This window comes from Gigantopelta aegis, chromosome 3 (assembly GCF_016097555.1).
Source record: "Gigantopelta aegis isolate Gae_Host chromosome 3, Gae_host_genome, whole genome shotgun sequence".
Taxonomy (NCBI): Eukaryota; Metazoa; Mollusca; class Gastropoda; order Neomphalida; family Peltospiridae; genus Gigantopelta; species Gigantopelta aegis.
Window position 1 is genome coordinate 12,744,036 of NC_054701.1, and position 13,090 is coordinate 12,757,125.

General features: G+C 35.4%; 1 protein-coding gene across 1 annotated transcript in view; it reads right to left on the reverse strand.

The window, feature by feature from the left end:
• Positions 1–13,090, reverse strand: part of LOC121368503 (SCO-spondin-like) — a 77,485-nt gene that overhangs the window by 17,656 nt on the left and 46,739 nt on the right. Inside the window, exons 17-19 of the mRNA XM_041493240.1 lie at positions 12,165–12,356; positions 9,149–9,340; positions 6,731–6,880 (exon numbers count right to left, since the gene is read on the reverse strand). Coding sequence (XP_041349174.1) covers positions 6,731–6,880; positions 9,149–9,340; positions 12,165–12,356 — 534 coding nt within the window. The remainder of the gene's footprint in view (positions 1–6,730; positions 6,881–9,148; positions 9,341–12,164; positions 12,357–13,090) is intronic.

Consider the following 13,090-nt stretch of genomic DNA (forward strand, 5'->3'; position numbering starts at 1 on the left):
ATCACTCTCCATGCATACAAGCTCTGGGGCTTAGAATTCTTGGAAAAGATAATAATATTGACATTGTTAATATATATCTGTAAACCCTGGAACAGCACAGGCATCCCTGGTCGTAAACGACTATATGCAACTTACTAAACATCTGGGTAATGATATGATTTCAGTTGGTGATTTCAACTCCTACAACACCCTCTGGGGATCCAGATGTACCTCCACTCAGGGTTCCATAGTGGAGGAATTCCTGGATCTAAAAGATCTAGTATGTCTCAACGATGATTCACCAACTTTTCTGTCAGATATTCATGGCACTTTTTTTTGTATTGATCTATCATTGGTCAGTTCAAAGATGGCTAGTAAATGTGAATGGTATGTTACAAATAATTTAAATAGTGATCATTACCCAATATTTATTAAATATAACACAATTTCAGAGTGGTCAGATATGCCTAGACATATCTCCAAATGGAAATTGGATAAAGCCAATTGGAAGGGCTTTTATGAGAGTTGTTTCAACTTGAACCACAGCTCCCTTTTCTCAAATAATATTGATCTTTTTAATAAAAATATTAACGAAGCCATAGATATGGTGGAACAATGATCTGCCTGAATCCATTAAATTGAGAAATAATTTGAGACGTAAATTTCAAAAAGATAAATCTAATGAAGAATTGTTTAGATGTTTTAAAAAAGCTAAATATGCAGTTGCAGCTAGTCCTCGAAGCCAAGAAGTCGTCTTGGGAAGCGTTTTGTTCTACTATCACAATTTCCACATCTTCTAGTGAGATTTGGTCCAAAAAAAAGAATACAGGGGAAAAAGTCTTCTACTATCAAAGTTTTAAGTAAAAATAAAACAAATATGAGCAGGCAAGGAAAAGCTGATCTCTTGGCAGATGCGTTTCGATTCAATAGTAGTAATGATAACTTTTCCCCTCTCTTCAAAACAAATAAGGAGGAATTGGAACAGGTAAATAGCCTTCCACGAAATGCAAACTATTCTGATGACAGTTTAAATTTCAATGCACCCTTCACTATGGACGAATTTATTAGAGCCTTCCAATATAAAAAGGGTACAGCAACAGGCCCCGATAAAATTTCTTCTGTTTTTAAAAAAAAAATATGCCCATTAAAACATTGGACAGCTTTGTAATGCTATACAATCAAATTTGGAAACAAGGCTATATCCCGGCCGAATGGAAAAAGGCCGATGTATTTAGTCTTCCCAAATATGGGAAGGACCTTTCCGATCCCACAAATTATCAACCTATTTCTTTGACCTCGAACCTGTGTAAAACTATGGAGGCCATGGTAAATAACATGTTAACCCATTACCTTGAATCGAATAAACTAATTACTAATCTTCAAAGTGGCTTTCGTAAAAACCACAGCACCGTTGACCACCTTGTTCGTCTCCACCACCCATTTAAATCAGGCTTTTGCCAAAGGGAACAAGGTGGTTGGTGTCTTGGTTGATATAGAAAAGGCGTATGACATGACATGGCGATATGGCATATTGCTTAAACTCTATAAATTAGGAATTCGAGGAGAAATGTTTAATTTTATTGAAAAATTTATTCACAATAGGTCGTTTAGAGTTAATGTTAATGGATATTTTTCCCAAGAACTATCCTTAGATAACGGCATTCCACAAGGCTCAGTTATTGCCCCCACCCTTTTTAGTATTTTCATTAATGATCTGAGTTCTTATATGCTTGATAATGTCGAAACAAACAAAACTAAAAGTCCCCTTAACCTAGGCCTTTTTGCCGATGATACGTCCTTTTGGAGAGCCAGTCGCATGGTTAGCACACTAGGATATTAATAATGTACAGTCTTGGGCAGATCAATGGGGGGTCAAAATCTCCTTAAAAAAACTGTTTGTATACTCTTTCATAATAAACTAGTTCCTTTCCGGGAAAAATTAAACTTAAATCAAAATGGGACGGTTATTGCCCAAGTCAATAAAATAAAATTCCTTGGTATTACATTTGCCTATAATCTTAGATTTAAGTCCCATATTACTGAAATAATTTCTAAATCTAAACATTTTATTAATATTTTAAAAGTGCTTTCTGGGACTGATTGGGGTTCCGACCGCAAAACCTTGCTTAAAATTTATAATGCCCACATCTTATCTAGACTGCAATATGGGGCACAAGCCTTTTGTTGTGCTCCCAGACCCCTATTACAAAGGTGGGATAGGATCCAAAACCAAGCACTTATAATTATTGCCAAAGTTCCTAAATGCACCCCTATACCGAATTAGGAGTACCTCCCCTTGAAATTAGAAAACAATGCTTATGTCTTAAATATTGGTTAAACAAACAAAAGTCTTACACCTGACAGTCCTGTCTCACAACTTACTCCAGACAATTTAAACCCTATAGGTCTAAAATCAAAATCAACACAAAATCTGGGCGACTCTTTTGTTACTTTTGTGTCTAAAATAGCCGATGAGGCTGGTATATTGGAGACCCCCATAGTCAATGTTAAATGCCAAATTACCAATCCCTGGGAACTAATTCAACCAAATATTCCCTTTTTTATCAAAAAAGAAGTAGACAAAACTGATATACCACTTTTTAAAAAAGTAATTTTCCAGGCATCCCGCTATGATAATTATAATAATTACACTCATATATATACAGATGGACCGAAAGATCCTACGTCGGGCAATACCGGAATGGCCTTTGTGGTTAATGGTGATGGTAATTCTCAAATAGGCTCGCACATCAGATTACCTGACAATTTATCTGTATTTACAACAGAATTAGCTGCCATCCAGCAAGCCCTAGTTTGGATAAAATCAAATACACCCGGAGAGACCTTAATATAGGCATCGCCTGTTGGTCAATCCCAAACGTTAAACGTTAATAAATATTGTTTAAAAAAAAAATATACACCTGGTAATTATGTAATATTTACAGATAGTCTTAGTATTCTTCAGGCTTTAAAAAGTGGTAAAAACGCAAGACAAGATCTTACTAACGCTATACTTATACTTATTACCGATTTGACCAAACTGGGATTCAATGTTGTATTAGAATGGGTACCAGCTCATGTTGGAATCCCGGGAAACGAAGCTGCGGACCGTTTGGCCAAACAATCCCTACTAGAAACTAAAATATCCCCTTTGGTAAAGTTAGGGGTTACTGAACTCTTTTCCATAGCTAAACCTTCTATTTTTCAGCTATGGCAAATTGACTGGGATCATAAGACAAGGCCCTGGCATTATGCCCTTAAACCTGAAATTCATACAATTGGTCCTATCTTAAATAATGTTAAAAATACTGGTACTTTAACTAGACTTAGAGTGGGACAATCGGTGGGTCTAAAGGACACTATGCAAATGTTGGGATTAACTAAATCTGATAAATGTGATAAATGCCATGTTGTTGAAAATGTTGGTCACTATTTATTCAAATGCGACCTTTATCGAGAACACCGTGAGGCTTTAGAGAAAACGTTTTCCGATATAAATATATCTTTTAATCCTATTAATCTTTTAAATCCTGATAAAGTTAACAGTCATATTATTTTTAAAGCCTTATTAAAATATGTTTCAGATACAGGGATTAAAATCTAAACTATGTATATTGAAAATTAACTGTTCGCATTGGTCCCCTTACCTCGCCTGTTGAGGCCCCTCTTCTATCACCACCACCACCACCACCCCCCACCCCCATGTATGTGTGTGCGTGTTTTTTTAAAAATTATTTGTTTTTTTTCTCACCTCTCTCTCAACGTATACAGTGTTAATCACTGGACTGTTTTGAGAGGGGCCCATGACCATTTTTCTTTTGAGGACTTCCGGGGTCCATATCCATGACCCCCCCCCCCCCCCCCCCCCGCGAATTACTCTCAGCGGGCTTGGGCTTGCCTCTTTTGGAGTATCGCGACTCCCTCCCTCCACTTTTACCAAATCCAGGATCCGCTCCTAGCTAGCCTACTCTCCCCTTTTTGCCGCCACTGGCGATTGTACTTTAGTAAGTTGGGCAGTGTGTCTAAATGTCTTTCTCGATGATAGATTGTTACCCAGAACTAGGAATAACCGCTTCTGGAAAGGACCACTGCAGTATTCATAATTCATATAGCCCTACTAGTGCATCGTTAAACATTCCTTCCTTCATTCATATACCCCTAGACATTACATGCACTGTAAATATCCCCCTCAAATATAGAACTTAATATCTGGCGCCCTTGTATATATCAACCTAAATCTTAATCTTTTGTCTTGGCTCCACTTTTTAATGTGGATTTTGTGTTCGTTTGTTGGTTGTTGTTTTTTTTGTTTTTTTATGTGTTTGTTTTGTGGAATGTTTTTTTTCTCTCCCCCTTCTTTATAATAATTGTATATGTATATGTATGTGTGTGTGTGTGTGTGTGTGTGTGTGTGTGTGTGTGTGTGTGTGTGCTATGTTCTATGTTTTATGCTGTGTTTTATACGTTTAATTTATCAAGGGTTACACTGCGTCTAATCTCTCTGGCAGGAGTAATACGCTGTATATTAGTAATCCTTATACGTTTTAACTTTTTGACTTTTGTTCTTAACCATATGTGATTAATAAAAACAAAATTATTTGAGGTATTTTAATAATTATGTGACCCCTATTGAAACTACATCTCGTATGGATTGGTATCCTTATTGGGATTCCAGAGGGGATTTAACATTAATATTGCCCACAATTTTACTTTACTTATATACGACTGGACACTAAAATATAATCCACCTTTTCCCTTTCTACTTACATTAACACCTTTTAATTTACTACTATGACATGTTCATATAAATTTTATTATTATTATTATTTTTTTTCTTATTTTCTTTTCTTATTATTATTGTTTTATTGTTATTTTATTATTTACCCTTTTTTTATTATTTTTTTTATCCTTCTCATTGTTTTAAATGGATGTTAAAAATTAGGTGATAGCTCTTTTGACTTAAGTTAAGTCACAGCACCAATCACATTGTTTTATGCGGGTTCATGTTATGGTTAATATGGAGATATCATTCATCAATCTCCACTTTCCAATTCTTAACATTTCCATTATGGTGGAGGTGGTGGATGGGACGGCCTAGGGAAATGAATTAAAAATGGGGCAGACCTTCCCGTCTACTCTCCTCCGACATAAATACCAGATTAACCAGACATATTTTATTGTCAATATTCTACTTTTTACGTAATCATTTGTAGAAACCCTTTTTAACCCTTTGTATAAACACTTTTTAACTTCCTTGTAAATAAAGTATACTTAACCATTAATTAGTATTTTTATCTAATCATTTGTATAAACGTTTTTAATTTTAATTTTTTTTTTTTTTTTTTTTTTTTACTAACACTCTCCCCACCCCTTTCGTTGTGAGCACAGTTTCTGGCCCTAGCGTGCTTGAACATTAAATTGATATAAGCACGTTAATTCCCGACATCCATTTGTGGGCAACCTGACAGTAATATTTGTGGGCATACCATACAACGCACGCCCACTCACGCCCGTTTGAATAACCCTTTTTAATGGCTTTCTGTTCCTTTTAATTCATCATCCATCATATATAAAACTAAATTGTCCGAAAACGACTTTCTGAGCACCTTTAGTTCAAAATAATCCCCAAATATCTTTACAGATACTCCAAGGGAGCTCGGCTCATTTGCCTTCGACAACTCAAACTGCCCTTTATAGAATTTTGTGACCCCCTCCCTGTATACAGTCTTGAATCAATCCCTGTTACATTGAGCCAAATAACGATCTGACTTGTAATACAACATAAATGACTTGATAATATAATAAACTATTTAACTAAATATATTTCAATTTGCATTAATAGAACGAAATGTGTTTATAGTATTTTTCTCTTAAAAAAAACACTATTTAACTAAATATATTTCAATTTTTATTAATAGAACGAAATGTGGTTATGGTATTTTTCTCTCTTTAAAAATCCAAAGAAACAATTTACACTATTAGGCCTATTAGTAAGGTACGTTGGAGCAAAAACGACCACTCACGATATCCAAGTGATAATGTTTTCTTTGGGACTACGTAATTGGTCAGTTCTGTGATTTTAGAGGCCACTCAAAGTATTGTCCAATTAACTAAGAAAACACCCCGTTTATCATTTCAGTACGCAGGTTAACGCATAGACAAAACATGATACAATTATTTCAACACTTAGACAATGGTGGTTTATTTTGTATTGTAAAATAATATATACTTATTGCTGGCTTACTGGGATGTATATTATTACAGAACATTGCGCAAAAATTAGGTACGTTTGTTTCTTCAGTTCTAAAACTAATTCCTGACGTGACGCGTTAAATATTACGAAACCACCGGCTCGCCAGAGGGCGTATTCAATGGGATGGTACAAAGTGGCTGCGCCCATATAATAGCCGTCACATTTAACCGTTTTATTAATTAAATATAATAATATACTTGTTGATATTAAGCAATAATGTGCATTATATGTCGTTGAATATGCACACCAGTCCATTAGCCTTGGGGGAACATTCGTTTAAATCGACCTCCAGGATATAAGATGATCAGAGGAAAGTACCAAAGAATGACATAAAATACCATCGAATAATATTTGTATTCTTTTATTTGGCAGAACACATATTTAATGCAGTAATTTAAGAAGTACTTTTTGTGTTTGCAAGTCTATTTTGAAGTTATTCCAACAAATTTAAGGTCGTGATTAAACAGTTTGTTTATCAGCACTAGTCGTGTAGTTAACAGTCTCCACGAACACAGGTCGATACTGATTGGCTCCATTTGAGACCGGAAGCACAGCTCATTTCGTACAGTCGGCCATTGATACACCAGTTGTATTTGTGACAGTCGCTGTTGGCATAGTAACCAGTGCTTCGTCCGGTACAGAAATGTCCTGAAATTAAATATTGTGTTAAGTCTTCAAATTATCTATGGATAAATATATGCCCGTGACCCAGCCATTGGTAATATTTATGGACCTAGACCAAGTCATGGTGATGGACTGCTTTGCGTGGGCCTGCCTGAACTTTAAATGAATGTGGGGATGTCAATTATGATTGGAATAAATAAGAAAAAAATTAGTCGTTTTCTCTCTTTTATGTTATTGTTGTTGTTTACAAAATAATATAATATTAGTTATTTCATTTTTAACATTTCAGATAATTAGTGGAACCTTCCAGAGCCATTTTAGATAGGCCACGATCCGTGCTTATACAAGTTTTAGAGTCCAGACTCAATGTATAATGACGTCACATGCATGCAAGTTGTATGGCGTTGTCATGACATTAAAGTCACAGACTCTATTAGAGTCATCAGTCTAGACTCTAAACGTTTTATAAGCACCAGGCCAGTCCCAAGTTCAGCCAGCAAACGTTTTGCTAACATTCACGGACTATTTCATTGGTTTCCTAAGTGGTCATTCAGTTTACTGTATAGCGTAAAAATCAGTCTAGCGAACGTTAGCGACAAGCGGTTGACAGAACGTACGCCATATCATCTTTCACATTAGGAGGATGAGATATCATGTTCCGCTATGTGTTTCTCAGGAGGATAGTCAATACCAAATATAGTTTGAGTATCTATGTACTCTAAACTGCCGCCACCAACTGAAAACAAAATAACAAATATAGTTTGAGTATTTATATACTTCTATACTATACTGCTAGCTACCAGCAACTGAAACCAATACAAAATATAGTTTGAGCATTTATATACTTCTATGCTATACTGCTACCATCAACTGAAAACCGAATACTAAAATTTAATATAGTTTGAGTATTTATATACTTCTATACTATACTGCCACCATCAACTGAATACAGAATACCAAATATAGTTTGAGTATTTATATACTTCTATACTATACTGCTACCATCAACTGAAACAATAATACCACATGTAGTTTGAGTATTTATACTTCTATACTATACTGCCACCATCAACTGAAAACAGAATATCAAAACAGAATATCAAATATACATTGAGAATTGATATACTTTTATACTATACTGCTACCATCAACTGAAAACAGAACACCAAATATAGAAATGAGACAAATCGGGCATGCCCTCAATATTTTATAATCAACAACACCATAATCATCATCATTATCATCATCATCATCATCATCATCATCATCATCATCATCAACAACATCAACATCATCATAATCCTTGTCGTCGTCATTAACAACAACAACAACAGTAATACAACCTTGGTTCGCAAGTTAGTTTAATGCAGTGAAACTATTAAATTATATATTATATTGAATTTTCTTTCTGTACAAGACAAATTCCTGAGTATATTGGACCATGTATCGCTATATACTTTAACGTCAGAGTCACGGAAATGGGGGTGGGGGGGGGGGGGGGGGGGGGGGGGGTTGGAGGGACGTGCTACACTGCGACAAGGCAATCAAATATATTTATGGTAAAGTTTGAATTTTTAGAGTACATTACTCTTATGCATTGGTATGATGGGATCGGCCTCGGTGGCGTCGTGGTTAGGCCATCGGTCTACAGGCTGGTAGGTACTGGGTTCGGATCCCAGTCGAGGCATGGGATTTTTAATCCAGATACCGACTCCAAACCCTGAGTGAGTGCTCCGCAAGGCACAATGGGTAGGTGTAAACCACTTGCACCGAGCAGTGATCCATAATTGGTTCAACAAAGGCCTTGTTTTGTGCTATCCTGCCTGTGGGAAGCGCAAATAAAAGATCCCTTGCTGCTAATCGGAACGATTAGCCCATGTAGTGTTGACAGCGGGTTTACTCTCAAAATCTGTGTGGTCCTTAACCATATGTCTGACGCCATATAACCGTAAATAAAATGTGTTGAGTGCGTCGTTAAAAAAACCATTTCTTTCTTTCTGGTATGATGGGGTTGTGTTGCATATACTGAGTTATGTGCTCGTTAATAAATACATGGTTGGTTTGTAAAGAAATTCTAATTGATATATACCATAGTTTGACACCCAAAAGCCGATGTATTTTTCGTGCCGGGGTGTCGTTAAAGATTCATTCATTCATCCATTCATTCATTAAACAATATACGAATTTCACATAGACTGCAATATTGCACGATATTCATTACGATGGCCAAAATTATTTGTTTATGTTGAAACACTTGAAGCTCCTATTAGTTCTGACCACACTGTGTCTCACTTGGACAATGCTGGGTGTTGCACCCCCTCTCCTCGCTATCCTCGGGTTCGCCCTCACATTCTGTGCCGCCGTAAGCAGGAGCTGGGTTGGTGCATGTCCGAGATCGGAATCTGGCCTGTGATCCGCCTCCACACGACACAGAACAGGTGGACCAGTGATCCCAGGACGTATAGGCAGTCCAGCCGCCATCAACTGAAAACAGAATACCAAATATAGTTTGAGCATTTATATACTTCTATACTATACTGGTACGTACCATCAACCGAAAACAATGCAACATATAGTCTGAGTATTTATATACTCTTCACAAAACGTAGGGGAACTCTAATAAGAATTTACAATTACCAACATTGTAAGGTATATTAGCTGTGGGGAATGGTTATATGATAATAGTGAATTATTTGGGCAAACATTACAAACGGTAGTTCGGTAGATTTTATGACCACCAAAGATCTTGAAGGACGATTGGGTCAGAAGTGAAATTTGAAAGTCGACATTTTTTTATCAGTAAATCGCAAATTCAAACAATAAAAATGACTAAAAACAAAACAATGAAAACTGCATGATCAACAGAATGAAAACGATTGACAGAAATAATGTTTCACAGTGATTAAAGGACCTTCCTGGAAATTGTCAAAATCGAGAATGACACCCTAAGCACGTGTACGGGGCAACTGTGTGATGCACGTGGAAACTATGGAATGTGCTTCGGTGTGTTAATAAACATACCTGAACGTTCTTTACTAGGAGTATATATTCTATTCTATACTGCTACCATCAACCGAAAACATTACAAAATATAGTTTGAGTATTTATATACTTCTATAATATATTGCTACCATCAGCTAAAAGCAGAATACCAAATATAGTTTGAGTATTTCTATACTTCTATACTGCCGCCATCAACTGAAAACAGAATACCAAATATAGTTTAAGTATTTATATAAATCTATACTATACTGGTACCATCAACCGAAAACAACACAAAATATAGTCTGATCTTGAAGGAAGATTGGGGTCAGAAGTGAAATTTGAAAGACGACGTTTTTTTTATCAGTAAATCCCAAATTCAAACAATAAAAATGACTAAAAGCAAAACAATAAAAACTGCATGATCAACAGAATGAAAACGATTGAAAGAAATAATGTTCAGTGATTAATGGACCGTCCTGGAAATTGTCAAAATCGAGAATGACACCCCACGCACGTGTACGGGGCAACTGTGTGATGCACGTACAAACTATGGAATGTGTTTCGGTGTGTTAATAAACATACGTTTGTTTTAATATTTCAGATTCCACTACTTTTTTTTGAGAGTATATATTCTATACTATACTGCTACCATCCATCGAAAACAACACAAAATATAGTTTGAGTATTTATATACTTCTATACTATACTGCTACCATCAGCTAAAAACAGAATACCAAATACAGTTTGAGTATTCATATACTTCTATACTGCCGCCATCAACTGAAAACAGAATACTAAATATAGTTGAGTATTTATATACTTCAATACTATACTGCTACCATCGACTGAAAACCGAATACCAAATACAGTTTGAGTATTTATATACTTCTATACTGCCGCCATCAACTGAAAACAGAATACTAAAAATAGTTGAGTATTTATATACGTCAATACTATACTGCTAACATGGACTGAAAACAGAATACCAAATATTGTTTGAGTATTTATTTGCTTCTATACTGCAGCGATCAGCTGAAAACAGAATATCAAATATAGATTGGTTATTTATATACTTTTATACTATACTGCTACCAACAACTGAAAACAGAATACCAAATATAGTTTGCGTATTTACATATTTCCATACTATACTGCTACCATCAACCGAAAACAAAACAAATTATACTTTGAGTATTTATATACTTCCATACTATACTGCTACCGTCAACTGAAAACAGAATACCAAATATACCTTGAGTATTTATATACTTCTATACTATACTGATATCTTTAACTGAAAACAGAATATCAACTACAGTTTGAGTATTTATATACTTCTATATTTTACTGCTACCATGAACCGAAACCAATACAAAATAAAGTTCGAGTATTTATACATTTCTATACTACACTGCTACCATCAACTGAAATCAGAATACCAAATATTATTTGAGTACATATACACTTCTATACTGCTGCCATCAACTGGAAACAGAATACCAAATATAGTTTGAGTATTTATATACTTCTATACGATACTGCTACCAGCAACTGAAGCCAATACAAAATATAGTTTGAGTATTTATATACATCTATACTATACTGCCACCATCAACATCTGAAAACAGAATATCAAATATAGTCTGAGAATTGATATACTTTTATACTATAACGCTACCATCAAATTAAAACAGAATACCAAATGTAGTTTGAGTATTTATTAACTTCTATACTGGCGACAGAAATGGGACAAATCAGTTATGTCCTTCCCTAAATATTTCATAATCAACAGCACCATAATCATCATCATCATCATCATCATCATAATCCTTGTCGTCGTCATCAACAACAGCAGTAATACAACCTTGGTCCGCAAGTTAATTTAATGCAGTCAAACTATTAAATTATATATTATATTGAATTTGCTTTTTTCTGTACACGACAAATTCCTGTGTATTTTGGACCATGTATTGCTATATACTTTAACGTCTAAGTCATGGAAATGGAGTGGGGGAGAGACGCGCTCCACTGCGACTGGGCAATCAAATATATTTATGGTAAACTTTGCATTTTTAGAGTACAGTAGTCTTATGCATTGGTATGATGGGGTTCTGTTGCATATATTGAGTTATGTGCTCGTTAATAAATATATGGTTGATTTGTAAAGAAATTCTAATTGATATTAATATATATAGTAAACATAACAATATACGAATTTCACATAGACTGCAATATTGCACGATATTCATTACTATGGCCAAGATTATTTGTTTATATTGAAACACTTGAAGCTCCTATTAGTTTTGACCACACTGTGTCTCACTTGGGCAGTGATGGGTGTTGCATTCCCTCTCCTCGGTATCCTCGGGTTCGCCCCCACATTCTGCGCCGCCGTAAGCAGGAGCTGGGTTGGTGCATGTCCGAGACCGGAATCTGGCCTGTGATCCGCCTCCACACGACACAGAGCAGGTGGACCAGTGATCCCAGGGCGTATAGTCCGTCCAGCCGCCATCAACTGAAAACAGAATACGAAATATAGTTTGAATATTTATATAGTTCTATACTACACTGGTACCATCAACTGAAAACAGAATGCCAAATATAGTTTGAGTATTTATATACTTGTATACTAGACTGGTACCATCAACCGAAAACAACGCAAGATATAGTCTGAGTATTTATATACTCTTCACAAAAAGTAGGGTAACTCTAATAAGAATTTACAATTGCCAACATTGTAAGGTATATTAGCTGTGAGGAATGGTTATATGATAATAGTGAATTATTTGGGCAAACATTACAACCGGTAGTTCAGTATTACAGTAGATTTTATGACCACCAAAGATCTTGAAGGAAGATTGGGGTCAGAAGTGAAATTTGAAAGTCGACGTTTGTTTTATCAGAAAATCGCAAATTCAAACAATAAAAATGACTATAAGCAAAACAATAAAAACTGCATGATCAACAGAATGAAAACGATTGACAGAAATAATGTTCAGTGATTAATGGACCATCCTGGAAATTGTCAAAATCGAGAATGACACTCCACGCACGTATACGGGGCAACTGTGTGATGCACGTGCAAACCACGGAATGTGTTTCGGTGTGTTAATAAACATACGTTTGTTTTAATATTTCAGATTCCACTACTTTTTTTGAAGAGTATATATTCTATACTATACTGCTACCATCAACCGAAAACAACACAAAATAAAGTTTGAGTATTTATATACTTCTATACTATACTGC